Genomic DNA, 27,268 nt, shown 5'->3' with positions numbered 1-27,268 from the left:
AGCCATCTGTGTCTTTGGTTAGCTCAGCTCAATAGTTCTCTGTTCATCTATTTTTAATGGGCACATTACCAAAAGGAACAAAACAATAAATAGCAAACTAGTCTTTAAAAGGCAGAAAACATCTCTGTCATATGAAGTTATGTAAAATATTTCTTTTTTCTTCTAAAATCACCCTAAAGAAATTCTGCCCAAATATTTGAAATTTTGTGAAATTTGGTCATATTTTCAGCCCATCTGGCATGCATATTAAGGTATGCAAATCCAGATTTTTGAAAAGTTGTATGAGAAATTAATTGTTTTGGTCATTCTCATGCAAATTCTTACAATGAAAGTTTTACACAAAGGTTTTCATAGAAGACTGGTTTAAATAGATTTTTGTAGAAGGTAAAGTTAGCCAAGACAATTCTCTGTGAGATCACACAGTGGTCTCCTAAAAGACAAAGGCCCAGCAAGGGCTTACACTGGCCCTTCTTCAGGTATATTCAGATTCTTTGGATGAAATGTAGTGCTATCAGCACTTGTAGCCAATGTTGTAAGCAAACATCTATGCCATTCCTGCAGTGTTCAGCACTGCTTAATCCAACCTCCAGGTGCAAACATCACTCAGCACAGCTGATGGGATCCCCTGGTGATAGGGTTTTTTAGTTAGGTTTATGTGTGAGGGAAATTAGGATTGTTCTGAGTCGACAAACTACACTGAACTGCAGCACTGAAGAAATTTACAGGTCAAAAAAACCAAGGAACAGGACTTGGGGTTGCCTTCCCCAATTCAGGTTCATTAGCACCCATTTAAGTGCCATTTAAGCTCATATATCCTTCTCCAAATAAGGCCTTGAGTCTGCTGCAGGACTTCTAAGATCAGACCCATAAACATTACTTTGAATGTGCAGTACTTTCACATGGAACAGTCCAAATGCATGTCAGCATCCTCTAATTCAAAAGCAGTTTTTCAGAAGTGATCTTGTATTGCTTAGGATTGTAGAACCACAAGAGCACTCCATGGTGACTAACTAAATGGAGGAAAATCCTGTTCTTCCTTCACTGACAAGACACTACTTGAGCTGTGAATGAAGTCAAGCAAATGCAAGTAAGCTGTTACTGTTCTATTGTCAGTGATCCCATGCAAGAGGACACTCCAAAGAAGTTACACATACTAATTGAACTTTTTTGTTTCTTTATGGCTAATAAGTACTAAACCAGAAATTTATGATTACATAAAGCCACATTACTCATAACATCTTTTGCCCTAAAACTCCCAAAACTATGTAGAACAGGGGCCATCAGAGCCATACATACAAGGCAAGTCAATGTCCACACCTATTTTCTTACCGCTATACTCCAAAAGAGAGAGAACACAGAACGGTCTAAGGAAATTGAAAGGAAGAAAACGGGGATCCATGCCACATACTGGTGTGTAACATACACCAGACAATGGCTTGCTCAAGCAGCTAGATGATAAAGAACTGACACAGTGATTATCTATGTTCTTTCATGACAATTTAAGTACTTTAATTACTAACATCCACTAAACATTGAGTTACTAATAGTAGTAATGCAATCTATTGTTGCTAGGTTGCCTTGTCTGAATCTGATATCTCAGTACTTTGTGAGCAACCTGGTCAAGCAAAAGGTGTCCCTGCCCATGGCAGGGTGTTGGATCTAGATGATCTTTAAGGTCCCTTCCAACCCAAACCATTCTATGAAGATCATCATGCTAATGGCATGATCTGGCCTCAGCAAATGAACCAATCCTTGGAATTATTCTCAAGGTGCTCAGATTTGGTCAGAAACAGATGGATGGATTTCTCCATCAGATAATTCCAATTAATGAATTCTATTTAATTAAAAAAAATCTATCATAATATTTCACTAAAAATTCTGGAATGTTTGGATTAGAGAAAAATTATCCCACTATAATTTTTAATATACTCTTGTCGTTTTTAAACTAATTTCTCAAAAATCAATTTTGCTAATTGATATTATTGCGACTAATTATTCATACAGCATGCAACAAAAACAGAGCATAATATTTTAATTGAAAATGAAAATGCTTGAGTGCTGTGAAAAAACTTCAAAAGGCCTAAAAAAATTATCTTTCATACGAATTCACTGTGTATCCAAAAATCTCTCAATTTTTTGAATTTCCATCTAAGTGAAAGTTCATATTCTATCATCAGGAGTGCAGGTAGAGTATGCAGGCTTCAGAATGCACGTTTCTCAACATTTTGAAAAGCATCACTATTTTATTATCTTTAACGTGCACGTACCCGTTAACCTGGATGGCTCACAGATCATCTTCATATTTCTCAAACACAGAGCGTACTATCCTTTATTACCAGGACAGCCTTCCCCCTCTTGCCTCCTGGAGGTAGTAAATACTGACATTAGGCCAAGCAAAGTTAGGAATATCTAGTATACCTGTATTTAATTTTTTCCTTGCACACAGTTGGCCTGGTTTACTATGCCTAGCTATTGAGCCCTCGAAGTTTCTCTGGTTTTCCAGTTTCCCCACTTGTTCTAACAGCAAATAAGCTATCTGAGCATAAACACATCTTCTCTTATAAATTCTGTGGATGTTTCCATATAGAATTGCGTAAGTAGAATACATTTACTACATTTGCTGTAATATTTTCACTTGTTATTTTTATGTTCAATACTTCAAAAATATTCAGGCTCCAGTCTTTTTCTCCAGGCCCAATCTGTTAGAAATGCTGGCAGTGCTGCCCATCATCATTTTGTGTGTTCCCTTAAACTCATGCTGGTCTCCTGTTATGTAGGGGGTGGGTGGGGGTAATACTGTTTAATATCTCAGGTTGCATGTTCTGAAAAGAACCATCCCCTGCCTACCCACAATACCAAAAATAGTACAAGCTGCTTCTTTTATCACAGCAACATGACTCCATTTTCACCTAAAGAAAACCAACCAAAAATAGCTATGCAGTAAGTACATATTGATGTCTCTTTCCACAGTTAATATAAGAAAGTAAACATATTTGCATGACTGGGTACTATAAAAGATCAAAGTGACCAGGTTTAACTGGCCGGCTCTAAATAAATATCCTAAACAGTTTTTATTCCCCTCACTGCTTGAGGACTTCTTTAAAGGGGAAATGCACTTTACCTGGACGAATCTGAAAGGAATACCACTGGTATCAACAGGAGGATGGGGTTTTAAGGTCCACTTGCCAAAAAAGCTGTGAAGGGGAATAATAACCCAGATACAGACTGAAAGAGTCTCTCTTTTATAGTAGTCCTATCAAGTTCCTGTACCACTAGGGCTATAAAGGAGGCTGCAGTACAGAGATAACAGAGCAGCCTCCTAATGACTTTTGGTAACTACCACACTGGGCTAAGCACAACTCACCTGAATATCTGAAACTCTGAAATCAAGTCCCAGTTCTGTGAACCATGCCATCTAGCAATTAAGGTCATCTTTAATGAACCAAAAAGGTCTATGACAACTTTTCCAGGACTTTTTTTTTTTTTTAAACTGCTCTACTCAGCTTTGGTTCTTTACCTTCATACCTCTAACTCTCACAGTGTGTTGCCCATAGACTTCCTTGCTTACTATAATTTTACTGAAAATCTGCCACAGTAACTAACTAGTGCAGCATTTAAGAGTGAAAAGGATAATGAACAGCCTGACTATCAATAAAAAGCCACTTTATGCTTTAAATGTTTGGCTTGGATTTTAAAAGAATTAGTATTAAAATTGGCCAAAATATGCTTTCTTGCCCTGCAAAATGTGTAGCCCTACACTGAAGAATTGTGTCATTATGAACAGATATACAAACATCCAATCTGAGTGCCGCACAAATGTCTTAGGAGCAGTGCAACTGATGCACATGATATAAACATTTTAACTTGTAAATATTAATACTTCTCATCAATAGAAATCATCTAGCACATACTGCTTCAGAATATAACAGAGCTTTTTCTTTCTAGAATATTACAGTGATAAAACATGACATGAAGACCACTTACACTCACAGAAGGAAAGAAGTTTAAAGAAAGAAAATTCTTTCACTAGCGCAAACATTAAACAATATATGTAGAGGATGGATTGGTTAAGGAAAACAAATACTGTGTTATTACTACCGTCACATCAGAAAATAACAATTTTATATTTGTCAGGTAAACACTGTCAGGTAAACATTAAGACTCTTTCCTGAGAACTGAAAGAACCATATACCCCATGCTTCCCATTCCATGAGATAACACCAATTATATTAAACCCTTCTCTTGCTTTTCAAACTGCATCTGGTATTTACCTTCTCTTACAATATCATTACATTTTTTAATAATGAACTTTCTTTAATTTACTTAAATAATTACATAGAGCTTATTCACTAATGTAATTGGAAATACTTCACTCCAATGAGATTTATGAAATTACACAATCTTGTAGAAATAAGGAAAACACTGCTCATTGCATGGTAGATTCCAGGAACTGAGTCTGTTAAAGCAATATTTTATTTGAACATTAAATGTAAATATTTTAATATTTTTGGTACATTCATATATATTAATTTTATAGGTTTACAGTTAGAAATTTGACTTTTAGTGTCAATTCTTCTGTGTTTTGAGTTGTTTCTCCCTATATCCTTTAGGAAGTCTTTTCTCTCTGGGTGAACATGTCAATATTCCTACCACTAACAAAGAAAGAGGACTTCATTCCAAAAAAAGCCTCTGCCAAAACTGCACTATCATTTTGGCATCATTCAAGAGGTTTTTTTAAGACACATGAAAATGCCCTTGTTCAAAAAATTAGAAAAGAGCAATACACTAGTTATTTAACTAAACTGTAGTGGTAACTATATGGAGAATTCATATTTTGCCTATTTTAGTTACTCTGTGAATAGATGGATGATGATTCAAATTCTTTCCACTCCCTACCTGTACTGTCTGAGCAACACAAACCCACCTCATAGAACAAGGAAACCTAATGTCTAACTGTTGTTTTGTGACTGTGTACACCCAATTTAAACCCCCTCAACCTGTCTGCCTCCACCCCCCATTCTGTGATGTCTTGGCATTGCCTGAGTTTCAGCATAACACTCACTGTAACACACAGCTGCAAATTACCAGTGATAGCACCAACTTGCCTCTAGCCAAGCCAGGAGCTCCCAGCTCTTGCCTCTCCAGCAAAGCAAAGTGTACTTAAAAGCAACAAAAGAAACAAAAACTAGCCTTTATCAGCTTGGTGGGGAGAGGGAACAAGACAGGGTGGGAGAAAAATACCTGGAATTGTATGCAGCATGTACTAAGTTTTTTTCAATGAGAACAGATGCATTATACATTGCAAAATAGATTTTGAATATAAAACACTTCCTACAATAAACAAACCATTTAAGCTTCAAGAAATGATTGAATCCCAAGGGAATCTGTCTATGTCTTCCAACTAATTTAAGGCTCTAAATGCAAAACTCAGCATGTGGAGCAAATTTGGATTTCAGTCAGGTACTTCAAGGGACTTTGAGACCATAAAAATCAGCAAATGGATCAAAGCAATCTCAGTATAGGTTTTCCATCTCTGACAGGTATGTCTGGATCAGTCGTTGAAATAACACTACTCATATAATAAGCTGTTGCAAGCTATGAATGTTAAGTTAGATTTTAAAATTTAATTTATTAATTTGAGAACACTGTGCACAAGGGGACACTACTCCACGGAAACTGATTGTTTAAAATGTAAAAAGAGGCATTTATATTGCCACACTGTTGAAAATAAAGACAGACACACACACTTAACATTCTCATTCCTCATAAGTAGTTTCGTACGTGTAAAGATATATTTTCCTGATGTGCCTTTTAAATGAATTTATACATGCCATACATATCTACGTATGCTTTGGCCAACCTAAAATACTGGTCAGCATTGCCTCACAAAATAGTGCAACGGTACAAAGAGGTATCAGAGAAGGGTAAGGTGAGGTTGATGTAGGGGGGTTATTGGCTTTTTAACCTTTCTTACACACTTTCTAAGGCTCCTGGAACTTGAGACTTTATTACATAGAAATACTCCTGATATAACATATCACTGACCATCAAATGCCTCAATATTACTGCAAGTCAGCTGAGAGCGCTGTAATAGCAATCATAGTCATCAGAACAGTCTAACAGCAGATCTCCTGCACGAGCTGAAGAACATCCTGAGTGATACAAGCTAAGCTAATAAAATCAAGCTTGGCTGCATCTGCATGAAGGGCTTTGCCAGCACACCTGCATTGCTGAGAGGGCATGATGACTCTTCAGTTACAAGAACACTGGACAGGATTCTGTCAGATATAGATGTGATTAGAAAACCTCTTCTCCAGAAAATTCAGAAGAGGATTGAGAGCATCAGGTTTTGGTTGTTTTTTGTGGTTTTTAAATTGGTGCCTCAGTTTAATTTCAAGCTGTCACTAACATAGAATTCAAATGAAATACATCAGGTTTGTGTTAAACTCAGTTTTCTACACCCCAAATTTTGAGAAAGAAAAATCAAAATAGCAGAGTAAATAAGACCTTCTCTTTGCTCTTGGAGATAATGCACATTCTTTTCCCTTCAAATCTATAAATCTTTCAGCCCAGGCATGTGTTGGCCCATACAGCTCCAATTTATACAAATACTAGATTAACTACGTGGATGTCTCATCAGCTTATTCTAGTAGACTAGTCACAATTGCATGCTACAGCTGGCAGGAGCAGCTATGAAACCTACATTCACAGTCCATTCAGGAGGAGAACTGTTTAAACATCAAGGGCTAAAAGCTAATGCTCAAGATTTAAAACAGCAGGTGGATTCACTGTGAGTTTGTCTCGGCACCACCAGGGTTTCCTGTCTCCTTTCCTGCAATCAAGAAAGCCTATTCTGGGCTACGACACTTAAGGAAAAAGAGCACTCTGGCACCTTACTGGAGAGTAGCCAAAGAGATACAGTAGAATACAAAGAAAAGCCAAGGTGAATGAGATAATAAATTAAAGGCAGCCAACAGCAATATAACTGGAAGATGGAGAGGTTACACAAATTATTAATATGGTCAGTAATAAGAAGGATGCTTCCTCTTAAAGACAGAAATACAGGGAAAACAATAAATCAAGAGAAGTAAGAAGGGGTTAACAGCTGGGAAATAAGAGAGAGAAAGAGCAAATTGGAAAAAGGGAGACATCTATATCATCAGTGTTATCAAATTTCCTGACATTTCTTAAAGCCTCCACTGTTGGAGCTTTAAGAACTGTAGCTTTCACTAAAGTTAGAACCTATTCCTTATAGTTAGATGCAAAAGCTGTATAACATTCCCTACCGCTCGCACACCAAAAGTAAACAAGAAGCTAAGATTTTATCAACAAAAATACCCTCTATTTCTTAAGGTAGGCTTGTGACTTCTTCAGAGTCTGAATTGTGGTTCTGAATGGAGCGTGTAATACTTCAACTTCTGGTTTATTCCACATTATTTATTTTACACTGGTTTATTTCTCTATAAACAATCCTGATGAAAAGTAATGAGATTGTCTGTTATAGCACTTAAGGGATTTTAAAATTGCTTGTTACATTAAAATAATTAGAGAAGGATAACGAAAATAAGATCAGATTAATCACACTCAACACAAGCCTATCCAATATATAAGAATCTAACCTCTGAGGAATAAAGTCCTCAAAAAAACCTACTTATAGCCCTATGATGGGCCAAACAATTTAACTATCAACCAAAACAAATATGCTTAATGAAAATCTGTAAGATGAAACAAATTATAATATAAATCAGATTAATCTCATCGGTTTCTTCCATTCAGCTTTCTTTCCTTCTGCATATACCAATGAATTCCAGTCCTTTTCAGTACTCTAAAGCTTTCAGAGGAGAAGGGAAGGAGTTGCACTGAACTCTTTTAGAGCTCATCCACAAGACTTTTAAGTGTAAATCGTACAATATATACACATCTACGTATAGGTGGCTTACAAACATACTCTGTTTGAGACGTCTCTACAAATACATTACTTACTTTTCAAAGATGTCTTTTTTTATATGCTTTTTATTCATGCAAATTCTCCATATTTAAAGATTATCTAATGATTGCTAAATAACGAATTATAACTAAGATACAGTATGACAGTCAGATTCTCCAAGCTGCAACAAACTTACTAAGACAAAAATAGCTACCTTTTCCCATATGTAACAAAGGCTTGCTATCTAATACTTTAGATACTGGCTAAATGATGGATTCAGTTCAAAGTAAAAACTTTTATCTTTGTTGACTTACTTTTAATCCCACAAAGTTCAGAGCTGTATTTTTTAAATTGTACTTCAGTAATTATTCCTTCGGTCTATCAATAAACACCAAGTTTTGTATACCAATGAAAAACAAATGAGAACCCTAAAGAGAGTAGTGTCAAGAGATACAGATCTAATTATAATAACATTTTTAGAAATACTTTAGGGCAATATGCACTTCATTATTAATATTATGAAGCAAATTTCAAACAATGCATCAACTGAAAGGATATAATTTTTTACTCATAATCATACACTCCCATGCCTACTTCCCTAATACAATTTACTACACTAGAATTTAAGGACTGTTATTAAAAAATAAATTCAAAACTGCAGGCTGTTACAGTTAAAAAAAGAAAAAATTCTCACCCAACCAAAATAACCAAACAAAAACAACCCACCCACTCAAACACGTAAAATACTCAGAAAAGAAAGGCAGATATTTACTTTGGCAGACAGAACAGTATTTATAACTTGTTCATTTTTTAACATTAATAGCTAGCATGAATGCCTAACTAAAATAAGATGTAATACATACTGCTTTCAAAGCCAAGCAAGCAATTAAAGCTAATCAAGTTGCAAGTTGTTCTCCTCCCATGAATGCCACATTCCTTGCAGGAAGGAAAGGCGGTAAGCAAATGTCAACCTGTTCAAATTTTAAGAAAACTAGCATGCAAGACAATATGTCCAGCAACTAGGAAACCAGAGCTCATTATTAGTCTGAACCCCGACAATCTGAATCAGAATGAAAAATAAAACCTTTTTATTCTGCTTCCTCCTCTTCCTTATTTCTACCTTTTAAAAAGAAGGAGGTGATACTCTGTAGCAGCTGTTAGCAGCTGTTCACTCTTGCATTTCAAAAAACTGGTAAAGGTCATTGCCAAAACTAGTATATTCAACTTACTGAAAAATATTTGCCAATTGCTTCTACTTTACAATTAAGATACCAAATCTACATTGAAATATCTTCAAAAAAATTTGCATGGTTTTCCCATGGAGCCCAACAGTGGTTGAATGCTCTCTGTACTCTCTCCCATCCCTCAGGAAAAAGACAAAAAATCACTTACTGTTTACATGCAACACAAAGGTTCAAAAGTACTGGCCTTTGTTTCTAAAGGTGATTTTTACTTTTTAACACCACCCTTCTCTCTCCGGGAATATGCTGCATCATACATTACTTACCATTAATGTTAAACATTGAACAGGTAAGAATATTATTACTGATGGACTATAATTCTAATCATGCACTTACTAAAGTTTGTGGGGGTTTTTTGGTATCAATATAAACATAGAGCATTCAGCCACTAGAACAAGTCTAGAAGCAGCAGCTACTTCAACAGGAGCTTTGAAATAGTAAGTTTCTTATATTGCCATGGAGACAAGTGGTCCTCACATTCAGTGTGATTGAAGAGATGGTTTAAAAAGCTTAAAACACAGATGTGATGCAGACTTTTCATCTGTCCTTTGCTTCCTCACTCTTGTCTTTCTCTGATAAGAATGTACAGTTAGGACATGTTTACTGTAACATGGCAGTCAAGACTGGGCACAAAACAGATGCATAATAATACATGTTTGGTTTCAGTTGCATTATTTCTCACAATGTGGGACCACAATTTAGGTAACCAGAGGTGAACACGTTGGAATAGAAAAAATACCAAACCCAAACAAAGCACATGAACTATATCACTACTGTACTTTATTGCCTAGATTTACTGCAGAGAAGGAAAATCACAGGAGAAGAAAACTAAGTGTTCTTGAGTCACAGAAATATTCACGTTGAAGTCACACACAATATGTGGACAGATGTGCCCTTTGAATAGAAAACACAATTCTTTCTCACCAAAAGGGCATTAATTTAACATTTGTGTGAAGAAAAATTTTGCTATTTGAAAAAGCTATTGTTACTGCTTACGCTTTTGGTAGGTTTTTAAGTACAGCCTGAACTGAGTAGAAATGAATTTTGAAAGAAGCAGAAAAAGCTTGAAAACATCCTTCCCTTTGCATTCCTTAACTTGCACAACTCCTCCCTGCCACCCGTAAGTAAAGCTGGGCAAGTTAATACCAATGCCTTATGACATTTCATGCCAAAGTTCTCACCAGCTGATCTAACAATATATTGCCCTTTTCCAGGGTTTAGAATTTAGACTTTGAAAGGTTGAAATACGTAGACACAAGTTTTAAAGAACAACCACTTAAGAATTTAGAAGTTTAAAGAAAAACTAAGATCTTTAAAAGTAACCAGCAATTTTAGCAGCCATCCAGTTTCAGCACTTTAAAGGGACCACAGTTTAATCTGAGGTACTCGTCGCCTTACAGTAAGGCCTCCTCACAGTGTATGCAAATACCAATAACAACAAAAAGTAACTTCTGGTAACCTTACTCCCATGGGTGAGATATATTTTAGTAGAGCAGCTAGGAGGATATGAACTGTAAATCCATGACCATCGCAAATCGGCTATGACCTATTCCTTTAAAAGAAGCTTGAATTTAATTACCCTCCTTGTTTTCACCGTACTGACGTACGGAATTAGACTCTATAACTCGAAAGTTATAAAGTAGGTATGTTGATTGCGCGCAGATGCACGGGGGATCGCTCCTCCACAAGCGTGCATGCCCGAAGTGACGAACCATCTCACATTTATACAATAAAACAAATGAATATTCAATTAATGCCTATACATATTCGTTACCTAAACCGCTTACTCTCGCTTCATATGTTAATTAGCTTATCAGTCTGTTGCCTGGAATGTGGTGGTCTTGCAGGTTTGTAGGTGATTCATGTTCTTGTGACCATCCGATCTTCTTCAGCAAGGAGACTTAGCACTCACTCCCTCTAGACAGCATTGGAATATCTCTCATCCTTTTCTCATTCTTTTTTAAAATAGCCCCTTTTGTTAGAGGAAGAAGGGCAGGCGTCTCCTCAAAACTGTAGGCGTCTCCTCAAGGCTGTGTGCCTATGTGACCAGACACCGCACCCATGACTAGTCACCATACCCACATTCCTTGAGCAGACATATACAATCACAATCGATGTCCATTGTCCCCATTTCACACTATTTCTCCATATCAGTACAGCACTTTTAAGTAAATAGATGCTTGAAGCAGCAGGCAGTGAAAGCAATGGGATGAGATCATGGTCAGATAGGTAATTTCTTTTCATAACCATACCCACCAGACAGGTTTAGGGCTTTCACAGAAAGCCAGTGGACATGCTTCTTAAAAGAAAAAATAAGGGACTTGTTACATGCAAGACCTGCCTAAATCACAGAGAGGATTTAAACACAGGGGCACAGGAGCAGGAGGCATAGGCAAAGGTACAGAATAATCTCGCTATAGTCCTCTCCTAAGACTCCATACAGAACAGGGACTCAGCTTCAAGGAGAAGCCAGTTAAGAAGCTTGAATGAGTGTTCAGGTAATTCTTGTGCAACTTTATCAAAAAACCAGAACCCTGTGAAGGACTTCAAATATTCCATGACCTGCCTAGGGTATTGGAAGAAAACAGGAACCACTAAAGGAGCAAAGTATCTGCCAATAAGAAAGTTTGTGGGAAGCAAGGGTATTCAGAGAAGTATCAAAGATATCCTGGAAATATTGGCTAGTAAATATGAATAAAATGGGTTCAGTGATACTTTGTTCAGAATAATGTTCAATAGTGAGGTTCACAGCTATAGGAAACAGCAGGAAAACAAGGAATTCAGGGGGTTCCTAAATGAAGACAGAAACTGCCTTCACTTGTAATTCAAGGTCTGAAATCAGGTTGTTAAGATTCATGAAAGTCAATTTAGATAAGATTTCTTCAATACATTAATTATAATTTATTCTAATGTATTCTTTAACTAATAAACCCAAGGTATTTTATTCCTTCCAAGCGTATTTGTTTTACATGCATAAGGATTCAAAAATAGTACTATTTAAAATCTAACCTCCAATAAATTTGAGTAATATGGTAAATACATCACAAAGAAAAACCAATAGATGGTAAAGGATCAGGTTTGGTTTGGGGTTCATTTGAAACAACAGGATTCTTCACAGTGGTCATGAATAAAGCATTTAATTTTGATTCATTCCAATAAAACCTTTATGGTTCACTGGTATATATTACAGGGGCTGGTTTTTTGGTTTGTTTGGTTTTGTGGTTTCTTGTTTTTTTCTTGGGTTTTTTTTTTTCCCTGAAGCCAATAGCAGAATTTCACTGACTTCTATATGCAATAGATTTCATTCTTATATGTTGATCATATGCTGACATATTATATTCCCATACCTATGTTATAATGGCATTCCTATATTCTGTACATTTTCAGAATTATACATCACAACTCCACCACTTCCATCCATCTTTCAGCTCATTTTATTCTCCTATTTCAGTGTACAACCTGGTTTACTTATTTTCATGCCTGCTGTTCATGGTCTTCTGTTTTTCAGCTTCTTATCTTTGCCGTCTCCATGCATAATATTCCTTTGCCCTATTGTATTTTCCCATGCCTGCATTCTTAAGCCACTCCAGATCTGTGGCTATGCCCTTATGCCTTTAAGTTTCCACCCTTTCGTTTGCAGGATTCTGTGGTTGCATCCTGAAATCCCCCCAGGAGGTTTGAATTCCCCATGCCCATTAAATCTAACAAAATTAACAAAATACCAAAATTCTTGGGCTGAAAATATTGCCTCTAATTCTAAGTACAATAAATTGAGGGGGAAAATGCCATTCCCTTTCTTATGAAAGCCAAGCCAATGTCAAGCAATCAGATAAGAACACAGCCACAACACCAGAAGCTTAATAAATGCTGCATGCCTTTCCTAGAACCTTTCCCATCTTTGCTGATTGCCCAGATACTAATCTCTAACTAGAAGAATTCCCCTCCCCAACCAGTTCACATCTGTTTAGCAGTGAATATACTTCTGCAGTCTGGATAAATTAATGTATTTCCTGCAGGACTCTGAAATTGCTAGAGAAAAGCCAGAACCAAATTCTCACTCTCATTAAAAAAAACCCCAAGCAACCAACCAACCAAACCACAAAAAACCACCCTTTCTTTTTAATCTGTGGTAAATTTTCAACTACCAGTGAGGATCAAAACATAAATGCAAAAACATCAACATCCCAAACACTGGATTAAATTCTTATCAGGACCAAACAGAATTATTTTAAAAAAAATTCTAGTTTGCTATACAGTTTTGTAAATGCAACCTTTTAGCTACATTTTCTATATAAAACAAGCCTGGAGTTTTAGACTTCCTTACTGAAAAGCTAATGGGTTGCTGGAACTTTTACCGCCACACACACGCTACAAATATTTAATACCATGCAATGGAAAACAGCTTGCAGGATAGATGCTTCCTTGAATAGCAGTTGCAATTTTAAGGCTTCTCAACTGTAAATCTGAGATAAGCCAAGGCTTTTTGGGTACTTATCTGAACCTGAACTCCAAACAATATGAAGTTCACACAACACTAGTAATTAAACAATGCCGTGTTTTTTTACTCTAGAATTGCTGTCAAAGAGATAAGAGCTATCATTACAAATATAATGGTATTACTTAATTGAGTTTAAAAAAAGTTCAAAGTATAGGAGGTTTACAGAGATAAAACTTTTACTGAGACACTTACTACTGTCAGGAGGAAAATAGTAAGGAAAAATGCAAAGGAGGAAATAGAAACAGGGATGTTCTGTGTTTAGTCACCATGCCACAAGGGTTAATATCTATTCCAGGAGTATAACCCGAGAACCTCAAAGTGATCCAGCACACCCAGACAGCAATAAAGCAACTGTTGGTAGCAGCTTCACTGATGGTTTCAAATGAGCCGTGGTATGAACTGCAGTGACCAAGAAGTCTCCTCACCCAAATACTTACTCTGAAAAGAAATATGGCAGGTGGTCAGATCCTGACCATTCTAGGAAACAGAGACAGAAGGGGATACACTTAAGGAGGGGAAAAAGATGTAACAAGACAAAAGGTGTAGGTCAGAAGAAACTATCTGGGAGTTTCTCTGCTATGAAGACAGGCTGAGGGAGTTGGGGTTGTTCAGCCTGGAGAAGAGAAGGCTCTGCAGAGACCTTAGAGCAGCCTTGCAGTACCTAAAGGGGGCCTGCCAGAAAGCTGGAGGGGGACTTTCTACAGGGGCCTCTAGTGACAGGACAACGGGGAATGGCTTTAAACTGGAAGAGGGTAGAGTTGTACTAGATATTAGGAAGAAGTTCTTTACTGTGCAGGTGTGAGGCACTGGCACAGGTTGCCCAGAGCAGCTGTGGATGCACCATCCCTGAAGTGTTCAAGGCCAGGCTGGATGGGGCTTTGAGCCCCATCCACTGGTCTAGTGTAAGGTGTCCCTGCTCATGGCAGGGGTCTTGGAACCAGGTGATCTTTGAGATCCCTTCCAACCCAAACCATTCTATGATTCTATAACAGGTCTGCATATCACTGATTTTCAGAAAAACAGAAGTCTGGGTTTTAAAGACTTTAATGTATGACTCACACAGCCATTACAACATAGTCACCTTTTCTATCCTTCAATTTTCTTAATATGTAAAAAAAAATCTAATAGTACAAATACAAATTCAAAATCTGCATTTGTTTCACCACTGTTTCTACAGTGTATTGTAAATAATTCTGTGCTGAAGTATGTTCAAAATTGCCAATAGTAAAAAAATATGTAATAAAACTTTTCAGCCTAAAACGTTTGACTTAAACATGCAACAGTGAAGCTTCCAGAGCTACCATAGCATAACAGTGGATGAAGCAATCATCTACCGTGGTCCAGTATTTACTGCAAGCTGATAGATTGAAATCAATGCTTATGTTATAAATAATAGGAAACGTGTCATCTGAGAGTATTTCCCAGCAGTTCAAAGGTAGCACACCCACTGACGTACTCAAAAAAGATCCACTAACAGCTCTAAACTTGAAAAGTCATTTAAATTTCATTTGAAATATTTCATATACCCCCAACTAAGACACTCCTCTTTCTCCTCCCTGATAGATTGATTTTAGAAGAGGCTAATTACATTCTAAAGATAATTTGAGTTCAATCATATCTTAATCCTCATAAATACATTCAAGCACACACCTGGCTCTAGGCCACATGATCAAAGGTGGTAGCAGTTTGGCTTAAAACACCCTAGTAAAGACTAGGGTTTGGGTGGAGTGGAGGAAGTAGAGGGATAGAGAGATTGTTTACATGCAGCACTGTATTTCTATTAGCCAGTGGTTTTACACGGTCAATTTCTTCAACATCAGATTCAGGTAGGTACAATTTGATTATGTCTTTTGGTAACTGGCTGGTTTTCATTTTTGCTTTTCCCCTAGATACCACTGTCTATGAATGTGTCAACATTTCTTGCATATGATCAGCCCACGATAAGTTACTGTGGAGTACATCATGAACTGCTTGCTCACAAGCCCTATGACTCCAATAACCAGGAAGAAACAGTGGAAACACACCTAGAAACTGATCTGGATCTGAGCACAATAACAACAGCAGCACGAATCAAGGAACACAGTCAGCAGCTGGCTTAACTGGTGTTTTTTTGTTGGTTTTTTGTTTTTGTTTTCCCTGTAGCAGAGGTCGCAACCAAATTCTATGTATGGACAGAAATGAGAAGACATAATATTATGGATTCTAGGATCCCTTTTCAAATTAAAAATTAATCACAAAGAATAATTGTTTCAACTCTACAATTTGTAATTAGTTAAGTTGTGCAGTATTTTTCTGACTTCAGAGTATGACCCTTTAAGTGGATCTTTTTCAAAACTCATCCTACCTACCTGTATAAACTGTACAGATGTAATGTATTTTTCATATTGTAAAGTTTCAATTACCAAGAACAGCTGGTATGTACAGAACCATAATTTAATTACATCTTAATTTACAAGTTTCAGTTTCTAAAGTCTCAAATTAACAAAGGTTATTTCTTGTGTTAAGTTACTCTGTTTTGTAGGGATCATTTTGTTACTGCTTTTGTGCCCAGAAAACTTTAATCTAAAATTCTGTCCTTTGCAGAATATGCATCATTTTTACTGTGTTTAATGTGTAGAATTTTATCTACTGGTTCCAGAAATAATGCATTAACCAAAAGGAGGGTTAAACTATTCAGACTTCTAAGAAATTCTTAAAATACATAGCCAAGTTTTCTTATAAATGAAAATTACAAAAAAAATAAAATTCTCCTCAAACTTACCTGTTGCCTTGAAATACAGCCTGATTTCTAAATCAGAAGAATGTAATGATAAACAGATATATTTTAAGAACAAAGTTTACATATGCAACTGCTAGCTGACACTGATGATGTTTTGTTAAGTCTCACTGTTCTGCAAGACAATATGGACAGGAGACTTCAACAGGCAGCTGTCTTTACAAAAACTGCTGTGAAAGCAGAGCCTGCCAAATCAGGCATTTGTATTTCTACTTAAAGACAAATAGGCCCAAAACCTGCTTCTGTCAAAGATAGCTGCTGATGGAAGTGGCAACAGAGACAAGACCTTGGAGTTATACTAGTCTTAGAATGTAAAATGTTATTCTTAAGTAAGAAACTTCTACTTTGCTGAAATACACAGTAATTTGGATCAAATGTTAAAGGTTAATAGTCCTTTAACATTGCGATACATCAAACAAAGAAAAAAACCCCAAAAATCTCTAAACAAACATAAAAAAAATGTAGTATTAAGTCCTTAAAAATTACTACATTGCTTGTCTACTATTTAATATCTGGATTGAAGCATTCCTATATCCCATTCTTTGGTTTTAAATCTTCAAGACTTCTCAATACTGTATGAGAATAACTTTTATAACACTACCCTCATGTTGTAATCATAAAAGATTACAGAAATTAGAAAAATATTATATGCTGACTTGGTAAATATAAAAGGGAACATGAGCCTTCCAAAGTATAGGAGAAAAAAGTTTCATATGGTGAAGCAACTTTTTTATAATAAAGAGAAAATATATAACCACAAATCTATTTTTCTGAATGTTTATCCCACCATATTTTCCTGTAGCTTCAAAGCAGAAGACTGAAATTTAAAATTAGTTCAACTGTTTGTACAAAATATAAAGCAAATATAAAGAAAAATAGCTTCAAAATATTGTTAACAAATGAATCTGCATTCACTATCTTTTAAGTGGAAACAAAGTGTCAAAACAGAATACATTGTATTGGTTATTTATTTAGCATCATAGATTTTGTAACATATTTTGCATAAATTATTTCCTATTCAAAACATTACTTGTCTTTTTAAGACTCATCTTAAATCTCCACACTTCAGTTTCTTATTTCTTTACTACATGGGTTCTTGCATTTCTGGTCATCTTCTACAGTGCTGGATTTTTTTAATGCACAGTTTGAAAATACATTTTGCTAATTATAAAATGAAACCAAAAATGCAGTGTCATTCTGGAGCTGAGTGACTTTTATACTGCAGGAAGAAGCTAACTGCTTCATTTCAATGTTGTTTTTAAGGTTTAATGTTTAAGCATTCTGGTCGTAATAGAAGGCCTGAGCTGTTAGGATCAGGTATCACCCTCCCAAAAGATTTCAGCTATTCTTACTCTGTACTTCCTATGCTTTACCTTGACCCACTGCCCTCAAGTATGTGTATGTATGGTGCGTGAACATGGTCCTGGCACTGATGTAACTACTCAAATTGCACAAATGTTCAAATGTATTTCTTGTACCATGTACTCCTAATTTATGGAGAACTGTACAACATTAATATTTTCAATGTTAGACACTCTAATGAACGTAGGCTAAGCAACATGATAAAATAACTCTCACGTCAAGAGACGCAAAATCATTTTGATACATCTTGTTAAATGAGCACTACTGGGTATTTATTCACATACACACGAATGTTTCTTCCTTTGTTTCTTGCCCTAAATAGTGAAGCATACATTAATGAATCTGGTTTGTCTTGGACCTGTCCTGAAAGACCTGCAGTTTCAGACCAACATATCAATAGGCAAATGTTAGAACAGCAGGGTCACAGAAGCAGCAGCAATCCCGCACCTCACAGGTCTGCTATACTATCACAATCAGCTTCCTGGGCATTTGTCATGCCAGGCACTCTGTAACCCAAATGGGCCACTCCAGTGCTCTGAAAGACAGATACAACACCCCAGGACCCACAGCAGCAGTGGAATATTTGCCTACCCCACAACTAGAGTGTTGAAACATGTTTCCATACACATAACTGAATACCATTTATTTCATGGACTACAGCAGCCTGAAATCTGCTATTCTGAACAAGATGGATGTCTTCAAGAAAACCAGATGGCAGGTAGGTACCTTCCCTAAAAAATCCATATCGTGCAAAAAAAAATCTAGGTTACGCTAACCCAAACAAGGACTCACTCCAAAGGTCCTATGTTAGTGTGTGTATACCTGCTTTCTGACATACTATTGCCAGCTTTATTCTGACTTGGACCGCACAGAAATAGTAAATGCTCTAGTTATGAGGACAAAACAAAATATCACCTAAGAAAGCCCCAGTCTTCTAAGCTACAAGTTAGCAAGAAGAAAGTAGGCGGAGCCTATCTGTTCAAATGTTTATTTACAGAGGGTCACTTTCATATATCATTAGCCTTTGCTGCAAGATCCATAAACCAGAAACAGCAGTAGCCAACAGCATCGATCTCAGTCTTACAGTCAAGTGACACCACCATACCCTGCTAGATCATTTTATCAAGAAAAATCTGGGTGAATTCATTATGCTTGCAGAATGCAAACTGATGGAGTATAACCTCTATCAATAAAAAAAGCACAGACAATTTTAAAATAAATCTAGCCACAAGCAACAATTCACAGTTCCTTGATCACTGGATCATGTTTGTACAGCAAGTTACAGGGCTGAAATACCCATTAGGAAATTGAGCACAAGTACCTGAAAGGAGTGCTTATCTAAAGAAGGTGTATAGTCAGATTAACGATTAATCTGACAAATTACGGCATATGTCTCAAGACAGTATATAAAAACATAACACAAAAATAACATCTATACAAGAAAGCAAATGACGTTTCAATTACAAAGCGATCAAAATTTGCAGTATAAGGCATTGTATAAACTGTTGTATAAACAAGGGATCTGACAGCTATCACTAGCAACAACAAAATCCATACACAGTTTTCAGAGATATGTCACAAATATCAGACTTCTTTTGGCAACATACAACAAACGGAAAACGTACCAGCCTCAGAAGTTGTGTACTAGATAGCTTTACTGACAGCCACTCAATTTCTCCCCTTCTATCTCAAGGCATTTTTTATCCCTTACTCTTATTTCCAATCCTCAGATTGGACAAGAGAGCAGAAATTGTGCAAAACCCACAATGCGAATGGTAAAAAAAACCCAAAACAAACCTGCAAAGGCAACACCACTGACTAGAATAATGACACCAGGATTCCAGTATCAATGGAACTATAATAAATCTGGAAATTGCTTTATTAGCAATATAGGCACTTCGAGATAGTTAATTGCATGCTCATGTACAGTGTCAAATACAAGCAGCTGTATTTAGTTGCTAAGTGGTCTAGCAGAAATAGTCTGTTGAACAAGTAAGAAAGAACAGTTCAACATGTGTTCCCTAGCCTGATCCTCCTTTCTTGAGGGAAAGATCTTTTTGCTCCAGACTTTTACATGGCTCACAGAGGCCTGGGCTTCCTGAAGGCAAATCTTGCCAGTAAAGGCATAAATACCTGTAAATGAATATAATAATGGGTTTACTTGGTCAGAACAAAGTACATCTAGGCTTGATAACATGGCTTGAACAGCAGCTGAAAGAAGAAACCCAAAGAACTAAAGAATGGGGTGAACACACAGGAATATTTCCCCAGAATGCTCCTACAGTCCCCAACAATTGTAGGTGAGGGACTTAATGAGCGAAATGTGGTGTCTTATATAGTCCCTCTTTGAATGTGTATATGGTTTCTTTGAAGCCACATAAATTTATAACACTCACAACTCCTGAAGAAAGTAGATTTATTTGACAATAAAAGCTGCCTCCTTTCTTTATTCCAGTAGAGAAGAATGATAGAGTAGTGTAATAATAACACTTTTCACTTCCACTTTTGACACAGAAATATCATTATCAAGTAATTAATAATGACAGACTGACAACTTCCAGGTAGCTTGAATAACATCCATCCAGTCATCTAAAGTACAGACATTATCTGAAACCTTGTAGATTTAATTATCAGATTTCCCTTGTGGGTGTTCTTAAAATCAAGATTCAGCTCACTAGAAAGCAGAATATTTTTTTAGCTTTATCAAGTCCATCACAACAGTAAACAAAAAATAAGCCTGTTCCTCACAAAATATAGCAAACCACTTTTCAACATAGACACACAGGAATCTCTTATTAGGTCAGAGTTTGACTGCATGATCCTTATTTAAAAGGATCATTAAATTCCACAAAAAACCCTAACATTTAAGTGAATTAACAGTTCTATTATAAAGTAACAAGGCCAAATTCCATTTTCCTGTTCTACCTAAGTATAGAATCTGATTAATTTTAATTATAAAGTTTCAGAATAAATCAACGTGAACATCAGAGTTCATTATTAATGTTATTTTAATGAACACCTAAGGAATTAACATTTTGCCACTAGAAACTTGCCAAGAATTTTTATGTAAGCTGAAGTGCAGCATGCACAACTGTGAAAATCCCACATGGCAATAAAGCTTATATTCTACTTTATCAACATCAATTTTCTATGTAAATAACTCCTCCCTAAAACTGTCTTTTTAGATGGTTAAATACACAGGAGCACCTGCTGTGTAGTAGCAAATGAGCCTGCAACATGGAATTCATTATACCCAGTCCTGTTACATTAAAGCTCTAATACATCCATGATAGTGGACACTTCAAAGTGTCACCACTATAGACATCACACATGTAACAATAACAATATACGTGTGAGCATTAATTAATGTTGCATTAGTATGGAATTTATTTAGATTAACTAATGTTTGATGACTGCCTTATTAATTCCCTTGGGTCAACTCATGTAAACAGGATGGATGTTATTGTAATAAACACTAGAGGAATTAAAAATGTTCAGTTACATAAGAACATGATTTTTCCAGCTTTCATAGAGTGCCTTCCATGTTGTATTCCTTAAGAAACAGACTTTTAAGGTGGATGCAATTTAGCAATAGCTCTATCTACAATCTAATCATAAAATGATTGCACCAATGAAACATATTTCAAAGTCAAATAGTTTGAACATTGTATATACTAACTCTGTGCCTTTTAGAGAACCAAAACTAATCAACTGGGGATGAGAATACTCATTAAAAGAAAACGATGTGTCCCTCTAGCACTCGGTACTTCAATAATTTCAGTAGTTTTATACAAGAGTATGTTATAAATGAAGCATGGAAAGCCATTAACTGAACCATTCATACTGAATACATTTTGTTGTCATTTATTCTTTCAAAAGAAATAATGAAACTGCTTTATTTTTCTAGTAATGATGATGCATCTCCCTCTTACATCTTGCTGTTGGTAACTTTATTTTTAAAGAATCTGTCAACTCACACAAATAGTCTAGATTTCACTATCGAAAATCTTTATTCTCATTTTCAAGAAAGAAAAAATACAACTATCAATGCTATATCTGAATATGCAAGTTTTCATGAAGAAAATTATTTTTTCTTGTCTTCTGCTTTAGCATTATCTAGACAGTTCATATTTCTCCTTACATTTCTGCTAGTTCCTTTCTCCAAGCTCTGTCACAATTGAGAATGCAAAAAATAAATAAAAAAATATTCAGACTGAGTTACTGGAGGGAAAAAACCCAGGGTTAAATGCCTTTCAGGTATCAGTCTCCAGAGCTGAACAGGTTTGCTGCCTACCGAACACAGGCTTGTCTGACTTAAGTGCCTTTTGCTTCACCACTAGATCTTACAAACCAACCTCATAAATATGCTAATGCTATAAGATGCTAATAAAAATCAACCTGGTTTTGTTGTTCTACCACTACACTACACAAGGTGGTGTTGGGTTTTGGGTTTGTTTTGGTTGGGTTTTTTTTTGTTTTGGGTGAGTTTTTTTAAAACTTTTTGCACCCTAAATCCTTGAATACATGATGAATATATGTCAGTAAAAACTGTCCTAATTCTACTTTTATCAAGTGATTAAAACAGAAGCTTCACAAGTGGAACTGGAAGGGGTGAACACAATGTCCTCCCCAACTCAAAGCAAAATCACCTTTACTACGGCAGATGTTTCTCTAACTTCTTCAAAAACCTTCAGTCTCTGGGGAAACACAGTATTTACATCAATTTGTATCCATACTTAACTATTCTTGCTATTAAAATATTTTTCCTTACACCTAACGTAATTGCTGCTTACAACTCTCGGATGTCTAAACCCGTATGTGTCATGGCCACCTTGACAAATGCCATACAGGTTACTACTGACTGAAAGTCTCATAATATTTGAAGAGAAGAAAGTAAGATTTTTCCCAAAATTTGAGCTTCCAGAAAAACAGATGCACCACTTGTGAAAATGACCAGTACATTCTTTTATAAAAAAATCTTTTTAAAATTATATACTTAAATAGGAATGGAATTAGTGAACCTGATCAGAAATAAGTATTCTTGATTAAGTTTCTATTTCCATTTTTAAGATGTTACCATTCGTAAGATTTGTAAGACAGGATTCATAATCCTGTCTAATGTCTAGCTTAAATATAGCTATTTGTAGGCTACTTTTTTCCTGAAGCTTTCCTCCATTTCTTTTTTCTTTGAATAACTCCTTGAATCTACAAAGTCTCATGAAAATACCTGGATCCTAAACAGGCATAAAGATCTGCCTCTGTTCTGCACTGCAGGATCACTGTTATGATTTAAATTTCAAATGACAACTCAAATGTAAATTGCTGCCAGTCTCTTCTCCAATATTCACAAGCGTTGGCTCTTGTTCATTCTTTTCGTGCCTGCCTGCATGCATTTTGCCTCAGGATTTTTGAAGTTCCACCTTTTCTTTAGCAAAGGAATTAAGAGACCCACTGAAATTAAGAACTTATTTCAGATCATTTATACTGCTATAAATTATATTCAAAGATTTCTTCATGTAATATGCAAGTATCTTACCGAAAATTCTTTGAAAAAGAATAAATTGATTTGTGCTTCCAGAAATAAGAATTAACGGCCTATTTGTAAGACTTTGCTTTAAAGTTTTTCTTTTACAAAATTCGAAGAAGGGGAAGGAAATTTAGGCAGGGCAATTGCTAATACCACAAAAATACAATAGTTACTGAACTAAAACACTCATATTGCTAGCTAAAACTTGAAGTGATTTAAATGCAGCGAAAATTCAGTATTACTCCTGAGAGAGGATGTAAAGAAAGGGGATATAAACACAGGCGCAACTAAGTTCTGCTGCTGGAACAAAAAAAATATATTCTCAAAAATTATATGTAGCTAGAATAGAAGATATTTAAGGGTGTTTTTTAAAGGGACGTACAGGTTAATAAGGCACTAAATAAAACAGGAGATGAGAAGGATTAAATTTAAGTCTGGACTGAAAATACACAAACAAATAACCTGAAAATGAAAAAGCCTTCTACCTTCCACTCAAATGAAAAACATTTTTTTTCCATTTTCTCTAGTACCAAATATCTTCTGTATATCTGAGTAAGCAGAAAGAGAGTAAGCAAATGTAAATCATTAAGAGAGATAAAAAAGCTGGCCTTATATAAATGAACTAGGAGTAACTGACCACAGAGAAATAAAGACAAGACCCACATATGCAAACATTGACATCTTAATTCTTTAACTGCTCTGTGAAGCAAATAACTCTACATTAGAGTCTCAAACAACTGCGTTTATGTTAAAAATATCTTATTGCTAACAACCTGTTTCACCTAAGAGGGAAACCAAGAGAAGTGGAAAAGTAAATCAAAGAATTATAAATACATACATAAATAATGTAGCTAAGGACACCAATAGATTGCTTATATGAGAATTATTTCAATTACATGGGGCAACGAGGACACACAATGCTGCTTCTATCAAAAGCAGAAGTCTGCTGTGATTTAGTGGCATATTTTGCCATCAACAACAATTTTCAAGACTCTCAGCTATAAAGGTAACCATGAAAAATAATTAAAAAATTAAGCAAACATTATAAAAAGAAATCTTTAACATATATATTGTAGCATCAACAGGTGAACTAAGCTGAAATAGTATGAGTTTATACATTTACTGTCTGACTGAAGAGATAAATAAGCAAACCAGTAATTAAGAATGAGGGTGAAATGTGCTAACTACCAATAAAAACTAAAATCCTTACAGTTATTTCTCACACAAAGCCAGTATCTCCATTAAAGCAGTGCAAAAATGAATCAGCATTTCACTGGAAAACATATTCTCCTATACCACAAAGTTTAGGAAATACATCCAACCAGGAAAAAAAATAATTCTATCTGCACAGGAGAAGAGGTAGATGTACAAAATGGAGAAAGAAAAGAGAGAAAAGATTGAGAGACCAACACAAAAGGAAGACCAAAATGGTTCAGCTGTGAAGGACTTGAGAAAACTGTGTAATCGGTCATTATGGTAACAGATTAAGATCAGCAAGTAAAGATGAAGTAATGAAAATGGGAAGCACAAATCAAGTGCTTATTCATATTGACTGGTCCCAAATCAGATTTAATCTACTGGCAAAAGGGGGTGAACACAATGACGTCTAGATTCAACAAGCTGTCTACTTCATCTGCCATGCCAGTAAAAATAGGTGAATAAGATGTTATGTTACATCAGAAAGATAGGATGTAACACTATATACACATATATATATAAGACCATACTATCTGAATTGATGTTATCTTTTCAGCTTGAATACTTTTTGGACATCTCAAGGTAGATCCCTTTTTTTTTTCCCCCCTCTGACAAAACGGGCTTTTACTTTGCAGCAATATCTCTCAGAAGAATTTGTTTTAAAAATGCATATTTCACCTTTAGTAAAAGCACACCAAAAACCGTAAAATACTCTGCTCCCAAAATTCTTATAAAAATAAGAGCTCTGCAATCAGATACACTTGATTTAAGGATAATGAAGCAGGTTTTGTGTGCTGCAGAACCTTATAAATCTTTTATGATTTCTTTTGGGGTTGAGGGAAAAGGGGAACTGTTGAAGGAAAAGATGATAGATTACATTTGCCTGTGGGTAATAAGGCTTCCTACAAGGAGAAACAGCGTACTCCGAATAATTATATGCAGTCTGAGGCCAAGAGAGTCATATAGAGTCTAGTCCTGTCAAAAATTTCAGCTGCCACAAAATACTGATAAAAAATGCTTGAGGAAAACAGAATGAATTTACACAATTTTTCAACGTTTTTTCTTTTCCTAATTTGCTTCACTTAAACAGTAGGTGAAACCACAATTTCTTCCTTCTGCTTTGCAAAAATTCTTCCAACTTACATCATGAATGTCAATAGAACAAGAAAGTAATAGCCAAACTGCATAGAAAGGATGTCAAAACAAAAAACACAAAACACAGTACCAGTAAGAAATACAACCAGGACTGCATTGTAACAAAAATATTAAGTATATTTTTCAAAGGATGTTTATAAGGCACTACAATAAACATGGGTGTCTGGCAATATAGGCAAACACAAAAAGCACTGCATGAAAAACTCAACACCAACCATACTTTTAAAAAAATTAATGAGCCCCTTTACCCCCTCCCCCTTATTTTTACCAGATGCTACACAGCTTTTCTTTTATATCCACAGAGCTGAGCTTAACTCCCTGAAACAACATACTCTGACTCCATTAAAGTCAGTTGAAGTTCCACCATTGACTTTAGAAGAGTTGACGTTTTAAAGTAGTGGGATTTTTGCACTTTTACAGATGATAGTCAAGAGTCAGCAATGGAGATAAAAATGAGGTTTTTGCATAGCACAGTTTGACACAGACAGTAGCTATAACAGACTTGCTAATCTCATCATTAAACACTCACCTGCAGCCTTCTGAGATATTTCCTACACTTGAAAGCATATTTGATGAGAGGGTAACTCCTTCCTTCTCACACTGAAAAAAACAACTCATCCGTATAGTGATTTAAGTATTTACAATTCATGTATCACTGAGAAATGGCTATTAGAAGCCTCCCAGAGATGACTGCTCCCCTTCTTGACCAGAACCTCCTCCACCTTCTTAAAAGAATCAAAAAGACACTGAATCAAAGCTATGCTTTACTGCAACACAATTCTGAAAGAGCAAAAAAGCTGTCCTGCTGGATAAAAGGAACTAAAAATCAAAGTGTTAGCCAATCCTTCCCTTGCTCATCATGTACCCTTCCTTTCCTACAAGCTTGTTCCCAGGCTAAGAATTCTCTATGGGTTTTTTTTGAGATGCAATAACTTTATGAAACTCCCTTAGGATCCAGAGTATTATTGCCTTCTTTCTCTGAAGTCTCCTCCAAGAGATGCTAGTCCCTAGCTTAGGAAACTCCAGAAATTTCTCTCAGCTGAGCATGCTCAGCTGTTCTCAAAGCAAGTGCATTCTCCCTTCCTTTCAGAGAGCCCCACCTGAACAAGGGCTACAGGGGCCAAGAAGGAAAATAAGTGACCTTTCTCCCTGCCTCTGAGCCAAAATATAACATATAGTAACATTCAGTAAAGAGTAAACAAAAATTATACTATCGATCACATCATCCCAGAACATCAAAAGTTACAACTTATATCACAGTTCATAGATCAAAAGCATCAGAATAACTTAAATTGTTGTTCTTTGTAGTTTTAGGAACTTCAGGCTATTTTCTAGGTTGCCTTATGTATTATTTCAGCACAAGCTAACAAGATATTGAGTGAGAATTCATTAGCAGCTGGTCAAGTGTAAACAGTTCATCAATCATTTTTATTTCCTTACTGTCAGCAGTTCTAATTTCAACTCTGGAAAAAAATTTATGTTTTAAACTGTGAAATACATCATCAAATAGTGACATTTGATAGAATGGTTTTAGATTCTCAGGCTTATTGTGGAAAAGTCAGATCAACACATAATTAAGTCATTC

The 27,268-nt window shown here is 35.8% G+C and overlaps 2 protein-coding genes across 3 annotated transcripts in view; one reads left to right on the top strand and one right to left on the bottom strand.

Moving 5' to 3' along the window:
* LRRTM3 (leucine rich repeat transmembrane neuronal 3) overlaps positions 1 to 17,468 on the top strand; it is an 86,957-nt gene extending 69,489 nt beyond the window's left edge. For both annotated transcript variants that reach the window (XM_056352601.1, XM_056352600.1), the window contains one exon: positions 15,556 to 17,468. In XM_056352601.1, the coding sequence (XP_056208576.1) occupies positions 15,556 to 15,765 (210 nt within the window). In that variant the 3' untranslated portion in view covers positions 15,766 to 17,468. The remainder of the gene's footprint in view (positions 1 to 15,555) is intronic.
* The window catches only part of CTNNA3 (catenin alpha 3), a 500,767-nt gene that overhangs the window by 329,620 nt on the left and 143,879 nt on the right, over positions 1 to 27,268 (bottom strand). The gene's annotated exons all lie outside the window — the stretch shown is intronic.

This window comes from Falco biarmicus, chromosome 9, assembly GCF_023638135.1.
Source record: "Falco biarmicus isolate bFalBia1 chromosome 9, bFalBia1.pri, whole genome shotgun sequence".
In the NCBI taxonomy this organism is placed as follows: domain Eukaryota; kingdom Metazoa; phylum Chordata; class Aves; order Falconiformes; family Falconidae; genus Falco; species Falco biarmicus.
The sequence above is the reverse complement of the archived record's forward strand: the minus strand, read 5'-3'. Positions and strand labels throughout refer to the sequence as shown.